The sequence below is a fragment of the Cavia porcellus genome, unplaced genomic scaffold, assembly GCF_034190915.1.
Source record: "Cavia porcellus strain 051 isolate PalLab524CR breed Dunkin Hartley unplaced genomic scaffold, mCavPor4.1 scaffold_26, whole genome shotgun sequence".
In the NCBI taxonomy this organism is placed as follows: Eukaryota; Metazoa; Chordata; class Mammalia; order Rodentia; family Caviidae; genus Cavia; species Cavia porcellus.
The window spans coordinates 50,297,812-50,325,164 of record NW_026947509.1 but is presented as its reverse complement, the minus strand read 5'-3'; the positions used below and the strand labels follow the sequence as shown (position 1 = coordinate 50,325,164).

At 35.6% G+C, this 27,353-nt stretch overlaps 1 protein-coding gene across 11 annotated transcripts in view; it reads left to right on the top strand.

The window, feature by feature from the left end:
- The window catches only part of Ikzf2 (IKAROS family zinc finger 2), a 147,857-nt gene that overhangs the window by 72,297 nt on the left and 48,207 nt on the right, over window positions 1-27,353 (top strand). For 9 of the 11 annotated variants that reach the window (XM_023566993.2, XM_063237444.1, XM_063237449.1 and 6 more), the window contains one exon: window positions 20,236-20,502. In XM_023566993.2, coding sequence (XP_023422761.1) covers window positions 20,236-20,502 — 267 coding nt within the window. The remainder of the gene's footprint in view (window positions 1-20,235; window positions 20,503-27,353) is intronic. The other 2 variants (XM_063237452.1, XM_063237451.1) reach the window with 1 other exon arrangement.

Below are 27,353 nucleotides of genomic sequence, written 5' to 3'. Positions count from 1 at the left end.
GCAGTGTTTTGAAATATATGGGACAGCTATAAATGGACTTTTCCATAAAAATGAAAAACTATGTGATCTCCCACGTGACACTTTCATTCATGGGAAACTTAGAAATATTTTAATGGAATTAACAGGGCCCAACTCAGGTTTCTTTCCCTTCTGCTTATTTAATAAATCTAGTTTATTTTAAATGGTTTTATGTATAGAACAGCTAGAAAAATCTATCACTGCTTATAAATAGTAAACCAGTAGTTGCTAGTGTATCTGTGTGTTTTAAAACATGTGTACTTGTGGCACCGTGTGGGTCATGGACTCTGTCGTGCACCTGGACCAAGGTCGGTGAAGTCCCATGTTTGAGGGGTACTGTAGTCTTTATTATTTATGTTGGTAACAGGGTCTTATTACTTGCTTCTGACGATTTTTTGCTTGTGAATCCTTGACAGTGTTTTTCCCTGGTGAAGATAGATCTTGAATTTTCTTCCCATATTCTTCAGATTGGATGTTTTATCTGCATTTTTCACCCAAAGGTGATTAAAACATACCATTTGTAATATAAATCGCTTCATAGCTATTATGTTGGTATATACATATCCTTGGAGGATACTAGTTATTTATTTATTTAGTCTTTTTGGGACAGGGTCTCACTATGCAGTTCAGGCTGGCGTTGAGCTCACTTTGTAGCCCTGGCTGGTCTTGAATTCACAATGATCCTCCTGCCTTGACCTCCTGAGTGCTGGGATTATAGGAGTGTGCCACCACACCCAGCTAGTTTTTATCCTTAAAGAAAATTTGTAAACTACCTCAAAAAGTCATGTTTGTACCACTTTCAAATGAGAATTTATAAGTAACTATTTGTGTTTAATATTTGGAATAATCATGCTGCTTTAAAAGCAAACCAGCTGACTTTGTGGTAATGTCTGCATCTGAACTCAGACACAGAGTTAGATATGTGTTTTTTTGCTGAGTGAAATCTAAAACTTCTTGGCATTTTCACCTATTTATTGTTGATTTAAATTATTTCTGCTGATACCCCAGTTTCATGTATTTAAATGATTAATGCACCAGTGTACATAAACATATGCAACATGTATATAAAAGAACTGTTAGAGAACTTCTCCCATTGTATTTTATAATTACATAAATGAATGGGCATGGGAGATATGTTAGAACACTGATTAAGCCATATTAAGCCAGCAAAACAAAATAAAACTTTAATTGAACAAAATAAATCAGTAAAAATTTCAGCATTTCTTTTTAAGTGAGATATTAGACTAAACCATGTTAATAATGTTGTTATGATATTTGAGTAAGCCAGTTTACAATTGTTTTCAAAAAAAGCACATACATAAAATAAATCTAAAAATCACTAAAAATTAATCATAAGAAAACAAACTGATTAACATTAGGACCCACACTGCTGTCTTTCTGTCCTGAATTTTAAAAGCATATATTAAACAAGCATTTAAATAAAATTGTGACAGATTTCTATATCACCATATTAACATGTTAAAAATTTGATGAGTGAAATTTTTCAAGAAGTATAAGGAAGAGCTGTTTTCCCCCAAATGAAACAGCTTTAGAAGACTTGGCATTCTGTGACTCTACCAAATCTGGCAAATACTGACGAACATAAACTAGGTTCTATGTTAAGTTTAGGTCTTCGCCTCTGTGTTCTGTGTGGTAAGTAACGCCGTGTTAGCCCATATACACACATATGTGCACATCTGATTGAATAGTTGCATTGAGCTTTGGTTCACGGTAATGTTCAACCTGAGTTTCAGTCTTTGACATACGTATTTGTATATGATAATTATAAACATGTCAAAATAACTTACATTGACAGTTTTATATTGGGTTACTAATGAAAGGCAAAAATATAAACACTAGTGTTGTGTTTCTGTTTTCAATTAGATGTTTCTCTTCAAAGTTGTTTTTTTCCTACTTTGGTGTTCATTAGAGTGATCTTTAGATAAATGCTGTGGGTGTTTGAGCAAAATAATGAAGAACATTGTAACTTTCCTGAGAGGAAGTTAATATACATTCATAGGACTAGGGAAATGACTTTAGAAAATGGGCCAAATATTGGCAGTTTTTGGACCTTAGATTATGAAATTAAGATTAAGTTTTTCTCAAGTTCTCAGTTTTGTTTAAGAGATAATTTCTCATTTCAGTCTGAATTTCTTTAATGTGTGTTATTTATAAACTCTTGTAGACCTGGTTCTTTAGAAAGTAACACTTTCCCTTTCCTGATTTGCATGCATACACGTAACATGAGCATCACATTTTGGAAACATAAAGTGTGCATTGATTTTCTGCTGCTTTTCTTGTGTTATAAAATGTAAATCATTCAAGACTGTAACAAGCTATCAGTTTCTCATTATGCATTTAATAATTACTGGTCTTACTGTGGAGCATTTGCACAATTATGAGAAAATGGATGATGTCAATAATAAATAGTGATCATTTGCATCAAACTTCCCTGGAAGTTTTATTTTAACTGCTTTAATTTTTCTGTGGAAATAGAAATTTAGTTTGTTTCCATTGATTCAGTGGAAAATTGAGACAACATTTCCCTCCATTTTTTTCCATTGATTCAGTGGAAAATTGAGACAACATTTCCCTCCATTTTTACTCACTGAATTCCATCACTAACCAGCAGTAGGTTTAGGAATCTTAGATCTGGTTCCATGCTTGGTTCACTGTTTCTGGTACCACTTTAATTATACTAGTTTCCTTTATTAACTTTTATGGATGAAGTTTCTCAATCAGTGGGAAAAGTTACTGCTAATTCCCCTCAGTCAGGAAGAGTATGGCTCGGTGACACCTTACTGCTACAGTAGGAGACGGAAGTATCTCCCTCTCTTCCTCTACACCTCCTGTCTTCCTTTGCCTGGGATAACACTGTACTACTGTAGTAGAGGGTGAGTAAGTGTTCTGTCTTAGTACGTACTGAATTATGCATTACAGGAATTTTAAAAAGGAAAAATGGTACAATTTGAGAGCATAGAATAAGGTTAAATACAAAAAGTTTACAGAACAGAGCATGAATTGAGGGCTTCAAATGAACGTTTCACACCTTTGACTCTGTGTTCATATGCATCATTTGAGCTGGGTTTCATGTCTTCTAAAATTTAAACCATATTCAATTTTTAGATGTGCTGTTTTGTTTTTGTTTTTTTGTTTTTTTATTGGTACCAGGGATCGAACTCATGACCACACGCTTGCAAGGCAGGCGCTTATACCACTGAGTTAAATCCCCAGCCCCTTAGAGGTGCTGTTTTTAATAGCTTTATGTGAAAATTTTGAGGAAGGCCACTAGTAGATACAAAATCTGACACATATATCACAGCTTACAAAGGTGCTTTATCAATGAAAAAAAATAAATATGGTTCCTCCTTTGAAAGGCTTACTTCAAAGAGTGTTGAAATTTAGTAAGGCTTATCGATGCTCATAATTAAAGGCAAAATGGGTAGACGGGCCTTTGCCTTCTCTGTTTTAAAATGAGCTGCTTGGTGACATATTCAAGTAGAGGACAGGTCCAATACCCAGTGGACAGTAATGATAACTTTTGGGAACTCTGGACCGACCGGCCACTGCATTATTCCCTACTGTCATATCGTACCACATATTTTTGGCTAGTTAGACTCGATGCAGCTGCTGGTGACATGGTGAGTTTAAAAGAAAAGAAGTAGCTGACTGGTATCATTTGGGAAGATCACCAGTGGAAAAAGGAAAAAAGCAACAGAAAGAAATCTGAAAATGAATCTTTTCTTAACCAATTAGTGACAGAAATTTCCAAGTTACCCCTTTCTTATTTTTCATCATTAGCTGACTTGATTGGGAAAAAGAAAAGTGATTGTAATTCTATCCTTGTCATGCAGTGCAAGATTTTACTGTTTCAAAATGGTACTGACAAGTGAATTTCATTAAGACTGATAATATGGCAGCCTAGTGAAAGCTTGAAACTATTATCAGCATGTAGAAATTTTAACCAAGCTATTACTTTTTGACCGAGGTTCCATTAGTTCTATTACTTGTCATAGCAATCTTGTATCTAATGATGGTGGCTATAATGGGTTGAAGTGATTTCATTTTAGGTTTTCATTGTAACTTTGTAGGTGTGTCTTTCATTTGAGGTTTTTTTTTTTTTTTTTAAATGATTTGGTCACATTGAGGGGCTACCTTTATGGTGAAAAAAGACAGATCATTTTATTTATATTCATGATGGAGATAGTCTTGGAATTGGTGAGAGCTGCCAGGTGATACACATATTTTAAGTAGTAAATATCCTGCTTCGATTGCTTACATGATAAAAGCAAAACTCTACATCAGATTTTTGTAGTTAGTACTTTTAAGATATGTGCTGCCGATTTTTGCTTTTAGAAAGCAGAAATGAATTTATTTCTGATTTGTGGTAGGCCTGCATATCCTTACTTCCCAGCATCCAAGCGCATTGTTCTGAGTTCTTGTTCTGTGTGTCTGTGCACTCGTTCTCAATCCTAATCTCTGCCTCTGTGCAGACAGAGCCTCACAGGATGGAGGCCTCCATGCATCTTTATCAGATAGCATCAGATCCAAAGGAAGGGCCATCTGCTTTGGTTGTCACTGTGTCTTTGCTGGTGGCCAGTGTCCACTGCAGCAGTTGTGCTCTGTCACTAATAGTGGTGTCAACCAGCACACTTTGCCAGCTTGAAACTGTGGAAAGTCCCATTCTTCAACTCACTCTTTACACATTCTTTGCTCTGCAAATTCTTTGCACCTTTTGCATGCAGCTACGTTGGGAAGGGGGCATTCTGAGAGCCAATGAATTCCCTGATCCTGGAGTACTACCTTTCCACCCACATGTTCAGTATATAGTCAACATAAGCGGTAGTAAGAATTTTAATACACTAACAAAGAAGCTAAGTCTTCTGTGTGTAAAAGCTGTTCTTCAGGACCTGTGCCTTAGATTTTCTTCTGTGGTTGTAGATATGCCATTTAAACCTTCCTTGATCTCTTTAATAACACACCCTTCTTTTCCCATTATTGAGCATAGTTAAAAATATAAGTCTCAGGCTTTCCATGTTATTTGAAAAACTGCGTAAGGATTTCGCTGTATCCTGATTAACCTTGTTAATCTAGATTTCTCATGTTACCTGGAACTGTAAAGCTTTGTGAGTGTAAGGAAGTTAGTTCAAAATTTGGAGAGGTAATTTTTTCCTGTCTAAGGTTGAACCATACATTTAAAACTGAGTCTAATCCTGAAATACATGAAAATGGTAGTCTACCAGGTATTTTTTTCAAAAATAGTATTGCTCAATTGACGAAAGGCTACCTGGCCAATAGAGGTAAATTAGTCATGCAGCAGGTTTAAACTCCTTACCACGATGGGGAAAAAAATTAATTCAAATGATAGTGTCAGATCAAGGAAAGAAAAAAAAAAAAAAAAACAAACAGCTTACTCTTGCAAGGCAGGCATTGTTAACTTTGTTCCATGGAGGCTTCTGTGGTTTGTTTAGGTTTCAACCTGTCCCAGAAGGTGTTGCTATCCTGTGAAAGTGTGAGGCTCAGTGCCTTAATAGAACAGGGGAGAAAATGGAAGGCTCGTAAAGTGTCTTATCATTTGGATCTTCCTGGACAAACTTAGCTTGAATTTCTGAGTGGTCAGCTTGACATTTGAAAGCAGCGAGAAGTTGTGTCATTATTTCTAGACTACGGCAGTAGTTAGAGGAAAAAGACTTAAAGTTCATTGCAGTAATTGCTGACAGTTTCCACAGAACAAGAGGTGCTTTTTAGTAAGCATGTGCTGAGAATAGGCAGCCTCCCAGGAAGGTGAAAGCGAAGAGTGGGTTTTGTAAGCTGAGAGTGACAAAAATGTAGATTTGGTCATTTAATGCTCCTGAAATAATTGCATTTACTTAGAAGGTGGAAAAGAAACAAAGTGACTTTTAATGGTCATTTGTGTGGCTGTAGTCTTCAAGCTAAGAAAGATTTCAGGCTTCTGAAACCAACACCCTTTGTGTTTTCAGAAACTAAAAATTTAAAAATAATAATAACAAAAAAAAAAAACATAAAACCTGGCAGCCAGGTTGTCACTGGGAACAAGGCATCTAGAGTCCATGTCACCGGGCTTGGCACAGTCCAGGGAAGTGCTGAGCTGGTGATCCCTGCTGTCACTGTGTGTGTTCCCCTCCCTGGATACCTGCTTGTCCCAGGTGGGGAGGCAGCTCACAAACAGCCCTGAGCCATGCATAGTGGCTGGGTTCACGTCCTGACTTGGGTGAAGCAGAAGGCAAATTCGAAAGCATCTTCATAACATTATTTGAGCCCAGAATTCTCTGACTACGGTAGCACCTTTTATTTCATTAAGTCTTGAGTACATTCTGTTTGTTTGCTTTTCTCCCCCTTCCTAGATACCAGCCAGTTATCAACACAAGGAAACACACGGGAAGGCTCCCTAACCACACTGTCTTCTGCTGAAGTTGTGAACATTTATTGCTTACTAAAGAACATTCTGTACACATGCAAGCCAGGTTCCCAGCATGTATACTACTCACATACATAAATGTATATTCACAGGTCAAATGTGCTCTCACCCATGACCATCAGAAATAGAGGTCAACACAGAGTTAGGAATGTTGTTATAAGCCAGAGGTTTTAAATCTCCCTTTAAAAGGGAGATCTTTATCCAAATCCCAAATGTAGGGACAGGTTTTGTAAAAGTAAGTTTACGTTGTGATAGTAAATGACAGTAATAAGTACCAGTCACAGCAATTATTATTTACATAAAATTTCAAGCATAGTGTGGTTGAATCCTAGAATTGTGTATACCGTAGAGTGGTGATGGCGAACCTTTTAGGGCTTTCAGTGGAATGAGCAGCCTACTACAGCACGCGTGTCATAGGTTTGCCACCACTCTCATATCCTGAAAGGGGCTCCAGAGTTTTGGTCTCTGGCAAGCTTTTTATCTCCATTTCACAGATAAGGAAGCTGAGCTTCTGAGAAAGTAATTTGTTAAGTTATAGGTGACATAAAGGAGAGTCTCAGTGCTAAAGCAGAAAATAATTGAAGAAATAGTAAAAACTCCATTCGTGTAAAATGACCAGAAGACATCCATTGATTTAAAAGGTATTTTTTAATGGACAAGATACTCATTTACATCTGATAAATGTAATGCCTTACCTTTACAAGTTTAAAAAGCCCTGACTGTGCTTTAATCTTGTCAGGCCTGCTTTGCATTCTCTGATATGTAGAACTATGCCATGATTTTCTCGTTTTTAAAATTGTATTTTAAAGATAATAAAACCCAAACAAAATAAAACCAATCAAAACAAAGCAGCGAAATTGGTACAGAACTTCAAAGCAAGATAATAGGAAATCAATTATGGCTACCATAATATATCTTGTAATCTTCATAGTTGTTATCCATTCCATCAGATGTAATAAAATAAAATAAAACAAAACAGAATAAAACTAATCAAAACAGAACTTTGAATAAAGCAAAACAATAAATCGGAACAAAACAAAACAGTGACAACGATACTGGATTTTAAAAACAAGAGAGAAGAAAATCTCCCATAGTTGCCATATGGCATACTGTTACCCTCCCAATAGATGCTCAAACTTCTGGCCCCAGGCTTGCAAAATCAATCAAACAATATGAGCATTCAGTTGTTTTTGTATCTCAGTTGCTATCAACTGCCTGTCCTCTGAACTAGCTGGTTGCTTATGGGGAAGAGGGAGAGTATGTGATTCTTAGCCTGCGTACCAGTCGGCTCACGGGAGGGGCAGTCTGGCTTCTCTCTTCCCACCTGGCTTGCGTGGCCTACTGGAAAGTCAGATCGGCTCCTTCATGGTTTTGAGGCGCTCCTCCCAGACTCTGCATGGCTTCTGTAGATTTATAGGAGGGACAGTCTATGCCATCATTTTAATGTTTCAGGTACTTCAGTTATAAGCTTAGAACGTGGAATAATTTAAAAATGGAGATGATTTACTGAATAATCAAAACTTCAGTTGACAAATAGGAGAGTGACATGCTTTAACTAAATAGAGTTCAGACAAGTTATCTTTTTAAATTAGCATATGGGAATATTTAGTCATGCTCTACATTTTACACTGAGGGTTTATAGTATCCTGCGGAAAGGAGGGTTCTAAATCATATTTTTTAATCACAGTATTCTAACGTGCACAGTTGACTGTACATAAAAAGGTAGTATATATGAATATATAGACTCCATTTCTCCAGTGCCACAATGTATACCATGTCTGTTTTGTTTGCAGTTGTATTACTCCTAGGTGTAGAGCAAGTGCTCACTGAATAATTTTTCTTTGAGACAAGGTCTTGCTATAGAATTCAGGCTGGCCTTGAACTCATTATGTAACTGATGCTGGCCTTGAACTTACAGCAGTCTGCCTTCGGAGACTGGGAGTGCAGGGATCACAGCCAGCACTGAATAACTTAAAATGAATGATTTTAAGGCATTCCTTCCTTCAGACTTTGGTTGTTGAAACACAAGTTGACTGTACTCGTATTTTTAAATTACTGTCATTCACTCAGTTGTCTTATGTTTTACTCTATTTAAAAACACTATTTTATCATATATGCTATTTACATTATTCATTGTAGGTATGCATTCCAGAAAAAAATAGTGTTCCTCAAACTCAACACACACTCTTTCCTTTTTCCTCTTCATGCTTGTTCCCTACGTTGAGTTTATCTATCCTCTCCTGTTGTATAAATCTTACCCAACCTGTCACTACTTTGCTTCTTAAAAATTTGACTGATACATAAAAGCATAAAATTTGTATGCATTTATGGGCTGCCATATGATGTTTTGATACATTGTATCATGTTTACATCAGCATGAACATTCCTGACTCCTCCTTTATGACTTTTCATGGTGAAAACAGTCCAAATTCTTTCTTCTAGATTTTTGAAACAGTACTTAGTATTTTATGTCACACTCCTGTGCAGTAGCACACCAGAACTTCTCAGCTGCTATGGAAGCAGCAGCTCAACACCCGTGATCAACCACTCCCCGTCCTCCCTTGCCGTACTCTCCCAGAACTGGTACCCATCATTCTACTCTCAATTTCTGTCAGGTCCTTTAGGTTCCATACCTGCAGTTCCATACCTCATCTTTCTATTCCTAGCTTACTTAACGTAATGATCCCCAGTTATATCCATGTTGTCACACATGACAGGGTTGTCTTTCTTTCAGCTAAGTAATGTTCCATGGTGTATATGTACCAAGTAGTCTTTATCCAGCTATCTGTTGAAGGACACTTAGGTTATTATCTATTGCCTATTGTAAATAGTGCTGCAGTTCTTACAGGAGTGAAAATGGCACTGGCATACCGATTTCATTTGGAATTATAGCCAGGAGTGGGGTGGCTAGACGCTATAGGACTGGTTTGTTTTTGTTTTGTTTTGTTTCCATTTTTTGAGGACAGTCCCATACTATTTCATAATGGTTGCACTAATTTACATTTCCACAAACAGTGCCCAAAAGGTCCCCCTTTCTCCACATGCTCATCAGTATTTGTTATCTTTTTGGTAATAGTCATTCTTAAGCTGGGTTTGTTGTTCCCTTGTGGTTAGTCAGGGGGAGCATTGTTCCTTTACTTGTTGGCAATTTGTGCATCTTCTTTTGAGAAACATCAGTTTAAGACTGTTGACTTTGTTTTTTTTTTTTTAAATGATGTGTGCTTTTCTTGTTGAGTTCTTTGAATTCTTTATATGTTCTAGATGTTAACCCTTTATCAGATACGTGGTGGATTACTCAGCTTTTTGTGGCTGCAACAGAATACCTGACAGAAACTGTATAACTGAGGAAGAGTTTGTTTTGGTTCAGAGGTTGCAGCCCATGTTTGGCCAATGCTATTGATTTAGGGCTGTGAGGTGGCTGATAGATGTAGAAGTGGGTGCTAGAGAAAAACTGCTCAACTCATGACTGCCAGAAGCAGAGCAAGAAGGAGAGAACCAGAGAAGGGGCCAGGCCCAAGATACACTCTCCAAAGCACCCCCATTGATAAGGTTAGTACCCTCATGAGCAGCTCACGTCCCAGGAGCCCATCTGCTGGCTCTGGGGGATATTTTAAATCCAAATCATAAGTGAGGTTTGAAAATGTTTTCTTTCATTCTGTAGGTTGTTCCCTTTACTGTGTTGGTTTCCTTTGCTGTGCTTATTAGTTTGATTTGCTTCTTTTGCTTTTAGATCTTGCCCCAGAAAAGGTTATTCCATTTCCTAAAGCACTTACCAAGGTAGTTTAAGTCTTACATTTGAGTCTGTTTTGGTTTTAAGTTTTACATTTCAGTCTTCCATCCATTTTGAGTTAATTTTTTGACTGGTGATTCATTATTCTGCACAAAGATACCCAGTTTTACGAGCTGTATTTGTTAAGGCTGTCCATTTTCTACTGTGCAGTCTTTCCAACTGTGTTAAACTCAATTCACTGTGGATGTGTGAATTTACTTCTGCACTTTCTGTTCTGCTGCGTTGGTCTCTGTGTCTGTTTTTATACCAGTACCTTACTATATTAATTACCACAGCTTTGTAGTATATTTTGAAGTCAGATAATATAATCTACTTTCTTCTTTTTACTCAAGATTGCTGTAGCAACTTAGGTTTTTTTTTTTGGGGGGGGGGCTTGTTTTTTTAAATGTCTCTGTGCAAATTATTAATGTTAGCACTCTGGGAGACCGAGACAGGAGGATCACAAATTAAAGCCCGGCCTAGGCAATTTAAGGACTTAGCCTTTTGGGAACAATTTCAGGGAAGAACCTCTGCTCTCGGTATGCGTGACCCAAGGGTATTTGCAGCCAGGGTATGGGGAGCCATTGGGTTTCTTGTCAGCTCACATCAGAGTCGGTAGAGCTGCTGCGACACATGGCTTGAGTTTGTCCCTTCTCTGTTGGGGTTGCCCGCTAGTGGAAGCCGTGCTCCTTTCTTTCTCGCTTTTTCCGTAGTGTGCTGTGCTGCCTTTGCCCAGGTTTAAGCTTCCTTGGTGACCTCCGGCATTCTGCATTGTAGCTCCCTTCAGGATTTTTTAAGTGATGATTTTACTTCTAGCAGGAGTTACTTACACATTTTACACTTCCCTTATTAAAGAGATAATTTCACAATGTAATTTGCTTCACAGGCCTCCCACAGTTATGTTAAGCAGATGGTTGCCAAACACCAGTTCAAAGTTTATTGCTCTTATAGGAGATAAAAATCCTGCTCAGAAAATTTGGCAGTGTAAGCCGGTCTTCTTCCAAAACGGACTCTCAGACAAATTTTTCTTTACCCAAACTCACTCTACCTGTATTAAAGGTAACATTTAAAAAATACATTAGATGATACACATTGTTGTTATCATTCGTTAATATATCGTCATCCCTTTTATTCTTTACTAGCAACTATTAACAAACTAAGAATAATAGGAATTTGGTTGTCAGTTTGTAGTTTGTCGGCTGAGCCTGAATAGCTATGTGACTTAGACATACTGATTCATTTTTTCTGATTTTTAGTTTCCTCACCTGTAAATGGAAGATAAAATTGCATATGTCATGATGGAGTTACTTGATATATTACCTAAAGTGTTTCCTGTTGTACAGTAGTCTTTCAGCATTATGTTGATGTTTTGTGTTTAAACTACATCTGTATTGTTACATTTGTCACTGGTAGTTAATTTGTGCAAAATCTCAGTAATTTAAAAAGAGAAGTAAATTTGTAAATCAGCAGCAACAGTTCAACAACCATCTACTAGGTGCTTACTCTGTGTAAGTTCAGGATGGTTTTTATAGCTGAATAAAGACCTTGCTATAAAGGCAGTGTAGAGGCAAAGCAAATACTCTAATGAAATCTCTGTAATTCTGTAGGAAGTGATACGAGTTCCATAGGAAAAGAATTTTGGCATCCAAAAACATTTATAGAAAAAGGTACCAGATAAGTGAGCTTTGAGGACTGCTTATTTTGATAGAAATACAGAAGAATTCCAGAGACTAATAATAGGATCTAAAATAAAACAACACAGATGCTTAGGATGTATTCTAGGAAGACTAAGGAAAACAGTTTGACTGAAAAAGACATAGGTAATTAAAGGACTAATAGCTGGCTGAAGGATATGATTAGACAGTGCTGTGGTCTCTAGATTCCACATCAGTACCTGTATATTTAGTTTTTAGGCATTGGATGGTCATTGAGAATGTTGAGAATACTATTATGAGCCTGCTTTAAAAGATCATATCTATCAACTAAATATACAGTGAATTGGGAACATAGAATGTGGGGGAAAAGAGAGAAACAGAGAGAAAGAAAGAGCAAGAGGGAGAGAGAGGTTAGAAAGCTGTTGAAATTCTTTTAAGTGAAAATTCACGTGAACTTCTATGTAGTTCTGTTGCCCACAATAAAAAAATGGAGTTTGATGTGCAACTTGTATTGAATCTTTAGGATTTGGCAAATGAAATCATTCATGTAAATTCTGGGTAAAGGGATATATTGTTGTTTACCTTTGGCATTTCTCTTCAAACCAAGCTTATTTTTCAACATTATACAGTTTTTATCAAACTCATCGGCTATAAAATACAGGATTCATCCTTGGGCCACAGTGATGCCTCTATGCGGGGTCACCAGAGTATGTGTGGAGATGTTGTAGAGGGTCGTGCAAAGGGATGTTTAACTGTAAAATGAAATGTGTGAGCTGTCACAGGTCTAGATTGTTTCTACACCAATAATGGGCAGAAGAGTATCAAACTTGGCGACAAGTGACGTCCTGAAATGTACCCTCCATAAACTTGGTTCAGAGATTAAAATTGGTAATATTGATTTATCCACAAAGTGTTGTTTTTACTGACCACTGATAAGTCATGGCATGTAGAAATTAATGGAAAAATTGGAAAAGGGAAGGAAAAATATTGAACATTGAGAGGTTCTGCAGCAACTGTGTATCTTACTTGGACCTCCTCTTGCCTTGAGGGAAAACAAGTTTAAAAATTAGAGGTGAATTTTTTTGAATGAGACATATATCCAGTTTGGGTAGAAAGTATTAATTCAGTTCATGAGCACAATGTGTATTTATTTTATCAGGGTATTCTGAGCTTGAATTCTTCATATCTGTTTCAAATGATAGACATGGTTTTATAGTAACTAGAAGTAATTTACCCATCACTGAGTTTTTCTAAATATAACATTTATGTCTGTTATTTAATTGGAGACCCCGTCTCATGGAAGGACGTGTGAGCTAGGAAGTAGAAGATCTTGAGTTGATATCAAACTGACATTTACTGAGTTTATATCCTTTGGAAAGTCATCTTTCCCTGTGTGTAACCTGTGGCTGCTTTACCTACCAATTCAGTCATTCCAAGTGCCAAAGAAGATAGAATATGTATTTTATGAATCATAAAACCTCTAGTTATTTTTCTCTTATCATTGCCATTATTATTATCATCAAAAGGACCCTAAATCCTTAAACTACAAGAGATCATCCTGTCCAGCCTGCAGCCTTAGGGCATCTGTGTTACTGACCCGCACGCTTTGGGTGATGCAGATCAACAGCTCCCAGGGTCTCAGCACTAGTCAGGTGGAAGGGAGAGGTGGGGGCCCTGGCTTCCTGCTTTTAAGGGACCATGTAAGTTTTATTGCTATTTTTGGACTAATAGCAGTATTTTGCAATCAGTACTCCCTGGGTCTAGAGTTACTCTAGTGCGTGTGAGAAATACATAATCTAGCTATCTTGGAGGGAGAAGGGAAAAAAACAGGGAGAAACCAGCACGTTACCCAGAGCGGTTCAGCGGCAGGTCAGTGGTACTAGTGTCTGGACTTGTCTGTCTCCTGCTTCATAAGACAAATGCTCAGAGGATCTTTGGTGGGAGCTGTTTTGCAAGACTTATGCATTTATTTATCCATAATTAAAAGGAGCGAAGGTTTGATATTGTGTGAGGGTTTTTTTTTTTGAGGAGTGTTTAAAAAGAGATTTGTATGTACCTTGAAATAATTTTGGTTGTGATGCTTTTGTTTTTACAAAAATTGATTCTTAGTGAATGATTATACTTCACTTCACAGTTAGAAAGGCAGTTAGTTCTCTAACACAATATTTAAACAGCTGCTGGGCTAGTAAGACAGACTTAATCATGTTTGGTGTTTCTGTTTGTGATGCTTAAATGACAGAGGGTTGTATTAGTGAAGAAGCAACTCCGACAGATTATTAGATAGAAGTATTGATTCAATTAGTGCATATAACACCATTTCAGCTATCTGGCCTAGGCTGGGAAAAACTGATGCTTGTAAGTTATAAAGTCCCTCAAGTGCCCATTTGGATCCTCACACAGCAGAAACCAAGCACACAAAGTCCGCTAACACAACCCACCTGAGGATCTCTCCCCGACTCCCGCCAGCTGTTGGGGAAGGTGCCCTTTCAGTCCTCTTCAGTTGTATGAAGTAGATACTTCATTAACTCCTTTAGCATTTATTCTATTAAAATTAAACACTAAACCTATAATTGAGAAACTAAATAGGGGCACATAATCTAAAACATTCCCTATATGATAATCTATGATAACTCCCTATATAATAATCTAAAACATTCCCTATATGATCAATAGCATATCCTTTTAAATAGAGAAATTATAATTATTTTCCTAACTAGAAAACTTGACTATTCTATGTGTGGGTTAGTAGAATCAGGTTATACTGATTAAGTTTTAGAGAGTTTAGATACTCAAAGAATCTTTTAATAATTATATTCAGTTGTGGTTACTATGCTATTTTTTTCAGAACATGACAGCTGAAAATTAATAGAATTATTTGTGAGAACTGAATTCTGATGTTGAGGATAAAATTTATTCTTTTTGGTAATTTAAAATTAACTGAATAAATTTCACCATATATATGAAAATCTTTTTATCAAAAATTTAAATATTTCACATTATTTGAAGAAATCCTGTCTGACCTTGCAAAATCAAAGGCTATCTTACATAAATGGGAAAATACATGAAATTAATCAAAAATAGTAAAATAGTGGACCCAATTGCTAAGGAAAAGCCTCTGTAAACATTTAAGTACTGTCAAGCTCAATAAATTAATTATGTGACTAAATTATTCTTTGTGTTGGTAGTTAGGGCCTATTTCTGTCTGTATACTATTCTGTTATTAGGGATTCCTTATTTATTAAAGTCAAGAATGTTTATTGCTTTTAGACTTAAATCTTCAGTATAAATTTTAGGCAGAGCATTGGGCAGGCAGCAAGAATGTCATAAATATTTGCTGGTTCTGTGACTTGTTTTGTCCTGGGGATGGACCCCAGGCCATGTGTGTGCTAGTGAGCACACGCTCCTACTGAGCTCCACCACAGCTCACGCCCTGGCACCACTGTGGCAAAGAGATGCCTCTGCTTCTTAGTGGATGGGGAGAATGAGTTCGATGAAAGATTGCGTGTGTGTCACAATAGTGGGCATTTTTCATATATGTCTCTTCACTTCTTGTCATTGGTGTGATCATTTGTGAATGAAGATGATACATGGATTTTTATAGAATTTGTAAATTTAAATTCTTATGCTCATGAATAGTATTTTGAAAGCATAAGGAGTAGGGGAGGATCTTGCCTTCATAAGCATGTTTGCTTCATGCTATTTTTTAAATCAAAATACATGTGAAACTTTTTATCCTGAAATATATTCAAAGCATTTTCTATATAAACTCGATTGTGGAAGTCTTTTCTGTTAACTGTTACTTTATCTGTGTGTTCAAACTTTATAGTCCAATAAATAATGACTACAAATAGTTATAAATTCTAAATAGAAATGCCACTACAATGAATCATTGTTGCCCTCTCTAATTGACCATTGATCCTCACAGTAACATTTTCTTGATTACTGGTGCCTTAAACTTTGACATCTTTGTATTAAAATTTGCACATCATTTTCCTTACAGCAAAAGATAACTATATTAAAGACTTTTATTTTATTCACCAAAAATATTCAGATATTACAATTACTGGTAGCTATAATATAGGATGATGAAGAACAAATTGATGAATTGACTGAAATCTTAGTTACAGCCCTTTTTTCATTACTAATGATTTGTTCTGACAAAATACTATTTTGGTAAAGTCACTATTGCTGGTCAGTATATATTTATGTGTATGAATCCCACAAATATGCTTGATTTTCCATCTTTCAGCTACTAGTAGAGAAACAGTCTTCACTTGATCTTAGGCAAAAGGCCAAGAAGTAATAGAAAAATAATCCTGAAAATTTATTCTTGACGTACAGATTTGTCACAAGATTTCACTTCAAAATGGAAAATGGCATTAGCCCACCTCTAAGAATGTCTTCCTATAACTAATTGTAAAAGTATTCCTCTGAGATTAAAAATCCAATTTTAAAGGTTTGAAAACTAAAGTAGTGTATAATGTTTAATAATTATAACAGCTTTATATATTACACCTACAAACAGTTGTACTACAGCGCTTTAGTATATAAATTATGATTTAGAGTCTACTTAACATATACAAAACAATGCTAATTGTTAAAGAGTTAAAATATTAGGCCTGCATTAATTAAAAAAAACTTATAATAAAATTAAATTATGGAATTTCCTTTCCTTTGAGTAGAAAATTTTCTAGTTAATAATTGAGATTCAAAGACATTTATTCCATGAATTAATTAAATTTACTGCTTTTCATCCTAGAAATTTCAACCCAATTTTAGTGACTGCATTAGAAATTAATTGTTGTGAAATTTTGTCTGTACATGGGATACCACTTTTTACAAAATTTAAAATGATATGCATAGTAAATTGTGTTGTATTTTTTGGACAGGAGAGCAATACACTGTATATTCATACCTGATAAACATTCCTTATTGTATTGCTAGAGAAAACATTGCTTTTATAGTCTTGTTGGGATTTTTTTTTGTGCTTTAGTTCTTTGGGTTTTTTTGTTTGTTTGTTTGTTTTTTGTCTATTTGTACCCAACATATTCTTCTAGGGGTAGAGACCTAACTACATTTGTAATATGTTTCAATTTTTTAAATGACACATTTATTTATGTCTGATGTTACGTATTAGATGCCTCATTATATAGCACTTGCACTAAGGAAAAAGTGTAATGTTTTAATTTCAAATAATATTTTTTATAATTCTGTGATCCTTTGACGTTGATAGGTCTATAGTTTTAGTGTGTACTCCTTAGCAAGGCATAGTGATGCATTCCTGTAATTCCAGGACCTGGGAGGCTGAGGCAGAAAGGTCACCATGAGTATCAGGTCAGCCTGCACAAAGTAGTGAGTGTCTGTCACAAAAAACCAAACAAATAAAAATTTAACTAGATTTCACATTCATTAAGTGTAGCTTATTAGACATTGGCTAATTGATAACAAGAATTATGGCATTTGTCTGAAGCTTCAAGTCTTTAGTATTTCACTTGATATAAATGTGTGAGATAGTTTGACTATAGTTTGGTTTAAAGCCATGCTGTATAAAGTAACATTTTCACCTTTTCTTAATTTTTCTTTTAAATTACAATTATGGATGAAATATGGGACTGCATAGAGTAATCAGTAGCATTTTGCATTGATTAGAAAAAGTTCTTTCCAGAAAAGGTCTAAAAAACAAACATTTGGAACCAGTTTTATTTTAAACTTTTCAGACTTGGGCATACTTGCACATACATCAGGATGTATTCGGGAGCTGGAACCCAGGTCTAAACAGGAAATTCATTTTTATTTCCTACATAATTTATACATATCTAGAAGTTAACTTTATATACAGTGTTTTTAGTTTACATGCATTTTGGTGACATACATCCTGTCACATGACATCAGTTACGGGACTGCACCATCAAGTCAGTGCAGAAAGGGTTTTGGATTTTGGGGCATTTCAGACATTGGATTTTCAGTTTAAGGGATGGATGCTAAACTGTACATAAACTACCTTTACATGCAATAAGTAAAGATTGATAACCTAGTAGAAAAATAGACAAATTGGTAAGTTGATAAACAGTTGCATAAAAAAGTACATTTAAGCATAAGAAAGATGGCCAAGGAGCTGGGGATTTAGCTCAGTGGCATAAGCGCCTGCCTTGCAAGAGGCAGTTGTGAGTTCGATCCCTGGTACCGATAAAAAGGAAAAAGAAAAAAAAAAAAAAAAAGATGGCCAAATTCACTCATAATCTTTAAGTGTACATTGAAAAGAATGGTAAAATGTGTTTTCACACTGACAGTTCTATATGATATTCCCAGGGAATGTCCAAAATAATAAGAAATAAAATATTTAATGATAATTTGCACGAATCAATTATATTTAAAATAGATTACAGACAAACTACTGAGTATGAAAATTATGATTGTATTTTCTTTGAGACCATGATTGAGGAATTTTGAGCTCTCAGTAGAAAACGTCTTAATTTATATTTGTTTTTCTTTTGTCTTTTTGAAACAGGGTTTCACTGTGCAGTTCAGGCTGGCCTTGAGCTCACTTTGTAGCCCAGGCTGATCTCAAACTTGTTAATGATCCTCTTGCCTCAGCCTCCTGAGTGCTGGGATTACAGACATGTACCACCAAACCCAGCACATTTGTTTTTCTTTAAATATATAAGAAAAGTTTAAAACAATACAGTTCCTAATACACTTAGTAAAACAAGTCAATGAATAGAGCTTGAACATTTCCCATATGTCACGAAGCCCATGAGTAGGCTGAGCAGTTGGATGAAATATCGTGCCTACTCATCTCAAAAGCCAGTTAAGTCATGATGATTTCTAAGTAAAGTCCACATAGTAAATATTCTATTTGAGATAGATCCAGCAAGGATTTATAGCCTTCTGTAGGTTATAATTTACATGCTATAATCTTGACCAAAAAATCTTAAGTATAGCACTCTGAGTTGAGAGAAAAATAAGTGTGTTTATTTTATGTATTCATTTAGCTCTAGCATTGAGCCTAGGAAGTGGGTACCATTGGCATCCCCATTTTACAGAGGGCGTGGGGAATGTGAGTTCCTTAGGATGCTTAAGGATTTACTTACTACTTCAGCTTAAACTGTCTGATATTATGTATTCATCTCTATTTTGCAAATGAAAGACCTATAGCGTAAATAATTGCTTCAAGACTATGGCTGGTACTCTTGTACTACATGGCCTCAACAGAGGCTCACAGAGGAGAAGAACAGTGAAAGAACAATTTGCTAGTACTTTTTGTCCAGATAAGAACCAACTGCAAATCACAGAATGTGTAGTTTCTCCAAGAAATCAATTGCAGTAAAAAGAATGGGTGGGTTTTTTTTTTTTTTTTTTTGGTATGAACATATTTTCTTATTCAAGTGGAGCCAATGAATCTTGCTCATTGACACTGATATGAAAAGAAATTTTCAAAATCACTGGATCAAAGCCAGTATTAATTTGAAACTTGCTTCTGTCTTGTGAAAGGACTCTGTAAGCAACCCAGAATGAAAGCTGTGCTAACAGAATTCCAGCTTTCCTGTGGGATGATCCAAAATCAGCAAAGAAAAGGCATTAAATTTCTTAACACTCGCAAGTGTGTACATGCATGTTATGCCATTCCTGTCATTAGCTACCTTTCGGTGTGCATAGATTACAGTTAGAGTACTTTGATTTGCAGGCTGATGTCGTCAGTAGAGTTTTTTTTCATACAGGAATAAAAGGCAAAGTAATTTAGGAGCTTATAAGGCCTCTACACTTTGCCTTGTATTTGCCCAGCTCTTCACTATTTATGTTTAGTCTGATTTTAGGACATTTACCTTAACATTAGGCTTTCATGTGTGAAAGACATTGGCTGGATTAAGATCTTGAGTTGTTTCTCTTGCTCTGCTCCGAAGCAGGTTTACACAAGTACTCTGGTCTGAAGCAGAGAATGTGAAGTAAATACAATGATCTCTAGGAGAAGGCAAGGCTCAGTAGGTTAAGTAATATTTAATCTTGCATCTTCATAAATAGATCTCACTCCTAGTAGCCTTAATGACAAACTCAAAAGTGAATACTAGCACTATTTAATGACGAGCTTAAGAACTAAACAACTGAGTGAAAGAAATGAGACAGAAATAAAGGGTTAGACTGTGTATGGAGCACGTTCCTGAGCCGTCTTGTTTTCAGGTCAGAGCACTGCTTTTAAATACCATAGAGCTCCGAAGGTATTGACAGAGTCTTGGTGATGGACAGAATTCTACTTAAATGTGGCGTGTGCTTCCTTCCGTATAGAAGGGCCGTGGGTGGAAAAGAGGTAGGCGATACCGCTGACCATGTATTTAAAAATCTCTCCTTTTTAATTGCAGCAAACTCAGTAAAGCTAGAAATGCAAAGTGATGAAGAGTGTGACAGGAAACCCCTGAGCCGTGACGATGAGATCAGGGGCCATGATGAGGGCAGCAGCCTAGAAGAGCCCCTGATTGAGAGCAGCGAGCTGGCCGACAACAGGAAAGCCCAGGAGCTTCAAGGCGAGGGAGGAATCCGGCTTCCGAATGGTAAACTGAAATGTGACGTCTGTGGCATGGTTTGCATTGGGCCCAATGTGCTTATGGTACATAAAAGGAGTCACACTGGTAAGCAGCTGCAAGCATAACTGATGACTGCCTGTGACGTCTGATGTTGATATTACCTGACATCTATTCTCTTTCCTCTTCATTCAGGGGTGACAGTGGTGAAACTGCCTTTTCAGAATTCTGCTAGTATTGGATTGCTGGAAAGCAGGGAGTAGCCTGGGTCTTGACTTCCAGCCTTCAGATCTGAATAGCATATCAGGAGAGGAGTTTGGGATTCAGTTTCCACAGTTCTTAATATAGCAATAATGTGATAAGGGTTCAAAAGGTATAGGAGACTTTCATTGGGTAACTGAATCTTTTTGTATTTCCATACATATTACCATACCCCTGGGCAGCTAATAGAGTTTGCTAGCTAAGATTTTATACTACAGAATGGCACTCACACATTTATAGAGGGGTGAATCACTTTCACTTTACCCAGTTAACTTCTTGAAATCTGATTTACAGTCAGGCTTTGCCTGCCAAGGCCTCGGCATCAGGCAGGTACTTTTCCTAGTTCAAGAATGTTACCATCTTCCTGCGACTTGAGGTTCTAACTCCTGCAAGGAGGTTTGTAGCACAAAGCTGCCAACGGGCAGCAAAATGTGTAGGCATAGAATGGTCATTCCAGATGAGAAGTCTGGATAAATCTTTTCAAATCTTTTACCAAAATTTAGAAATGAAGACTACCGAGATGAGATTGGAGTAAGAAAGGAAGATGGTTGACATTTTTTAAAGTTTCACAATTACCTAAAAATTGCCTAGAAGGTGACGTAGCTTTCACTATAATGCTTAGTAGTATTCTACAGCAAGATATTAGTAACAGTCCTAGAATTTTAGTATGTGATACTCTTGGAAGAGTGGTAAATCACTCTGAAGAACTTTATTTACAGACAGCTTTAAATAATTTAATAACTAGGATTTTAAAACATGAGATATAAGTCAGGCATGATGATGCAGGCCTGTAACCCCAGCACTCGGCTGAGGCAGGAGCGTCACCGTGAGTTCAAGACCAACGTGAAGTACGTGGACGCTGTCTCAAAAAAAAAAAAAAAAGAGAGAGAGAGAGAGTTGTAAAATGACTTTAGTTCAGCCTTCTCAGATCATGTATGAAGAAACAGTCAAGTGATTTGTAGACAGGGACATTGCTGAAACTAGAAGAAGATATCCTGACACCCAGGCTGGTTTTGTTTAAATGTACCATGCTTGATATATTAATATACCCATCATTTATTATAAAATGTGACTATAAACTAAGGGTGATGCTTTTTAATTATTATGTGAAATCACACATTAGAATCATGTTATCTTACACATTAGCTTTAGTTATATACATTTTTCCAGCCAACATCCAGTTTCAATTTTGCTTCTGTTTTACTTTGAATTTCTGTTTTAAACATCACCGTGCTTTTAAGATATTTGTATTACTAATACAAAGCTATTTCCTTTACTTTTCTAAAATGTCTTAAGAGAAGTTAAAAGGATCAAGCTCATATCTATCTAATAATAAAAAAGGGTAAAGATTACAAAATAATCTACTTTTTATCTAGGCCCATGAAGCTATTTTGTGATTCATGAAATGAGTTCCACAAAGTTACAGTGTATCCACTATGTCAGAGTGAGAATATTGAGGAAGAAAACATTCATTCAGATGTGAAACGTCTCCCATTCAGAATTCTCCCATTTCAGACAAGCTGAAACAGTCTAAGCACTTTGCAGTTGAATTGCATAGTGTTAGTTTTCAGGCTGAAGTTCATATTAAAAACTATTCTCAGGAGATGTTTTAGTAAATGTCTTAAATGCTTAGTTAAGGAAATTTAAAGAACTATAATATGCTTTCTTGAAAATATAGGTTAATCAATTTTTTACTGTATCTGTAATAATATCCATAAGGGTTATTTACAGATGAAATAATTACATACCTGCTGTACTGTTCACTTGATATTTACTACAGTAGTACAATCACCTTATTTAAAACTGAAAATTACATAGTTGGCATGGAAAATGCTTATAAATAGTTGCGTGGATTTCTATAAGTGAATTTAGGAATATGAGACACAACTAGTAAAAGCAAGGATAATGAGCTAAATAACCATTTAAAGTGTATCACAGAGCTGTGTACTTTTTTGGCAAATGTATATTAGAGCACTGAGAAAATTATTATACTTCCTTATGATCTAGGAGGTTTTTGTTAATGTTAATAGTCATTCGTGAAGGACCTTGGAATAGCCACCAGGCTTTGTCGACTTGGAAATTTTGGATGTGATATCTTAAATTAGCTCTCCTAATACGTGTTTCTGATGACCCAGTTTGTATACTGGCGTGGATCCTCACATTTCACCTCCATTTTATTGCTCTTTGACAATAGAACTTGTTTGTTTTAACTTGATTGAGAAAGATATAGTCAGAAGCTAGTGATTAACCAAGTATTTTGTCCATAACATCAACCACGTTCTTCATTTTACAAGTTTCCACTCAATTATTTATAGCTATTATAAAAGCCGCTATAATTATTTATAGCTATTATGAAAGCCGCTATCTTCAACTGCATACAGCCTTTGAGAAACGTATTTTTAGTCTACGGCCATACCACCCCGAACGTGCCCGATCTCGTCTGATCTCGGAAGCTAAGCAGGGTCGGGCCTGGTTAGTACTTGGATGGGAGAAACGTATTTTTGAATGTCTTAACTAAGGTGCACAGCCACCCAGTTATCACAGCGACGTGGAGTATCAGATATAGTTTACTTCTTCTTTCTCTTTCACATTCAGCTAAAGTGCCAATTTCAGTATCTTATTAAAGGCTTGGTGTTACTTCTTTGGCAATGCTGCTTTAGTGAGTAGTCAGGTAATATTGTCATCCGATACTCCAGGCACTCTTCTTTGGGAATATAGGGAGAAGAAACTAAGTAGGAGTATTAATTCAGGCATGAACATGCGTCTACAGCCACCTTATAAATTCACAAGATCCTTAATTTTGCCTCCTTTTGGGACACATTACTCCCTTTTTTAAAATAATTTTCAGCATCCTATTTTTGTGCATGGCAGTGCTGTAGAGCCATTGTCTTGTTTGAAGAGCCTCTTGTCAGGTGCTAATGATGTGTATTTGTAGGTAACAGAGGAATTCTCCCTCTCTGATTCACCAGGGCAAACTGATGCATGTATATTTGTATTTCAGTTGAATATTTAAATTCAGATTTAAAAATATGTAATTATGGAAGTGCATAAACTATTGAAATGTAATTATTGCATAATAAAATCACCTGTAAATTCATCATGTGAATAGCTAAAAATGAACAAGTAGATGAATAGACTGAACTTTAAAAACCAGACAGACTAAGGGTGGCCATGAAGGATACCATGACCACATCGTAACTGTTTCATGATCCACAGTTGTTGACCACGAGTGGGAAGATCAGCTGTCACACAGCAAACAACCAATTGGAATACTCTCTAACATCTTTAATGTGATACTGAATTGGTAGGGTTTTCTTAGATTTACATATAAAGAAAATTACTTGTTTTTTGAAAGTCTAAAGTTACTCAAAAAAAGGTCAGTTGATTCATTTCATGTAAAGGACAAATTTTGAGAGAAAAGATGTGTTATGTGAAGGTCTATAGATAGTACATTTACGTGTGTACCTTTTGCATAGACAAAAGGAAGTTAAACTTTTTAACTCAGTATCAGGTAAATTTACATACATCTTTGTAATGTGTAGGCTAGGAAATATCCCAGAACATTTTTAAAAAGGACTGCAAATGTTTTCTAGGTGATTTTTTTCCAAAAAGTGATTTAATTACATAGAGTGTATATGCCTATGTTTGAAGTACTCCTGAAATATGACTAAATATACTTAAAAAATCATTTGTTTTCTGCTTTCATTTTTAGTTCCTATAGTAGTGTTATTGAGAGATTCACCATAATTTCAATTCAGTGTTATATATGATCAAACTGTACTATTGAAATACCATTTTATATAATCAAGATATTGAGAAAGTCAAGCAGAGTTCAAACTAAAGATGAGGAAACCCATTTTAAAATTAATATCTAAAATCTACTGAGTTGAAATCAAAGTGTAGGGCGGGGGGATACAGCTCAGTGGCATAGCACCTGCCTGGCAAGCGCATGGTCCTCAGTTCAATTCCAGAAATATAACAAAACGAAAAATTAATGTTGTCAATATCTTTTCTCATATCAAAAAAAAAAAGTTACTTTCAGCTGGCACGGTGGCACACACCTGTAGTGCCAGAACTTTGGGAGGCTAAGGCAAGAGAATTTCAAATTCAAGCCCAGTGTTCTGAGTAGCTGTGTGAGAACCTGTCCCCAAATTAAATATTTTTAAAAAGAGTGGGATGTGATTCAGTGTGGAGGCCCTGGGTTCAGTCTCCAATACTGACAACAACAAAAAGTTATGTTCGTTATGCCTTATGCATTTCATGGCACTGGGAATTTACCAAGGACCTGCACCATAGTATTATCAGATATATCTAGAGTCCCTTTCATTTTCCTATCCTTTTTGCAGATGATTATATAAATTCAGAAGTAGTTTCTTAATAAAAAAAAATAAAGATATCTGGAGTAATTTGTAAGTATAAAAGCTGACTTAATCCTATCATTAGCCTCAATAAGTTCAACTAGCTGAAATTTAAAATTATTTTTTAAAAATATTTGCCCTTATTATTTCTTTAGCTTATTATTTTAAATGAATTAACTATTCTAAATTAGAGATTTTTAAGTCAATTCAAATGTTATAGATGGTTGGAGAAAATCTAAATTAACATGCTACTGCCTATTTTCCAAAGGAAAATACAATTTTTTTGTTCTGCTATAATTCTTTTTAAAAGTTTTTTGCTTGTAACAGCTCCCCATCAGGAATGTAATCGTTATGTACTACAAATATATACTAATAAGTATTTTAAAATTTTTAAAAAGTTACTGCATACCAATTTATTATTTGCCTAGGAGACCTTACATAGAGGAATTCTAAAAGTGAATGAAATAATTGAATGAAAAATACAACTTATATTTGGTATTTTCTTCTTTTTAAAAAAGTTAATTTAAAAAAGTTAATTTGTGAAAAAAAGTTAATTTGTGAAAGTAAATGACCCCTGTCATTTACTACTGCTTTGATGGCAGAGGTGAGAAGTAGATAATTATGACTTTTAAAAGTATGCTCTGCTGTTAGAAAAAGATAAAATCTTTTAAGTTAAGCTGCGAGTGTTGAATTTTTAGAAAGATCTTCAGAAATTAGGTTTAAAAATTATTTTTTACAATTTCATATGATAGCTTTTATATTTTTATCAAATGAATTAAACTCATTAAATAAGATATAATTTAAGGTAGTCAATATTTTGAGTATTTTTTAACACATTACATCATTTATAGGATGAATCTATTATGTTTAGTTCTAAGAGCTCTAGATTTTTTTAAGAAATAGAACCTCACCTCACACACCGATTTGTTTTTGACATATTGTTCCTTTTTAACTTCCTAAAAGAGCAAGTGGAATAGAACTTAAGATGTACCTGATGAACCAATTTAATTTCTTTAGCATTGTAACAAAACTGTTTTACAGAATTTGTAGTGGCTCCTGGCAGGTAGTGACTTCAGTATCTACTAGTTTTCACTAATAAAAGTATCACTAGGTTTACATACATCAGGGGTCAAAAAATATAGAGAGATTTTATTATTCACTATTCTGATGAGCATTTCAATTTAAGATATTTGAAACGAGTACTCAATGAGAAATTTTTGAAAAACTAAGAATTTATAACCATCCTCTGACTTCCCATACAAAATAGTTTAGTTCCATGTGAACTACTTTTTAAAATTTCTCTTTATTCTAAACTTTGAACTTGAAGTATTTATTGATGTATTAGTTTCTAATTTATCCATGTCTGTCTGTAGAAATAGGCAAATTTACACTAACCTTATTTATTTCATCATTTGGTAATAATATCAGTTTGATCCCAGTTGCCCAGGTTTCTACTTCCTACCTACCTGTTGTTTTGTTTTGTTTTTGTTACTGGGGATCGAACTCATGACCATGCACTTGCAAGGCAGGGACTTATGCCACTGAGCTAAATCCCCCGCCCCTCGCTACCTGTTTTTATATTTGAGGATATTGGTGACACCCAGCATGTGGTAGGAGACTAAACTGATAATTCAGGTTTAGTCAATTCTATAGTAATATCAGTAACAGGAGAAAAAGGAAAGAAGAGTCCTGTCAAACATGATTTTATAAAATAATGAGAATATATAAGAAATGCATACATGAATACTCTTCTTGGGATTTTTGTCTAGTAATCAGGAAGTTTTGCCAGCGGTTTCACTGTTAGTGACCAGAACAATCACAAGATGTGGGCTGTCGTGGAAATCTTGTGGTATTGAGCTTCGTAAGCTGGCTCCTTCATTATCCCTTTCTTGGGCCCCTTTTCAGCTAAATAAAGGCGTTAGTCTACCAGTCTCTTACAACTCAAAATGTCCGTGAGTTTTAAAGCAATAGCACGGTAAAATATATAGAAAAAGATTTTGGATTCAAACTGACCCAGATCAGTTCTCTACTGCTAACTCTTTGACTCAGTCAGCTACTTTGAATGTGAACTTCAATTTCATTTGTAAATTGAAAATAATAATACCTAATTATTAATGTCATTGTGAGGATTGAGACATTGTATATAAAGCAAGTAGTGAGACAGTTAAAGTAATGGCATCTAGTTGCCAATCACTGGTAAATACTATCATTGATATTATTCTGAGCCAGTAGCGGGAGTCTTGTCAGGTTTATATGAAAAGAGGAAACGACCAGTTGATCAAAGCTTCAGACTTGTTTGTTAGTGAAACCAGTTCAAGGCAGAGGTGTTTAGAAGACTTA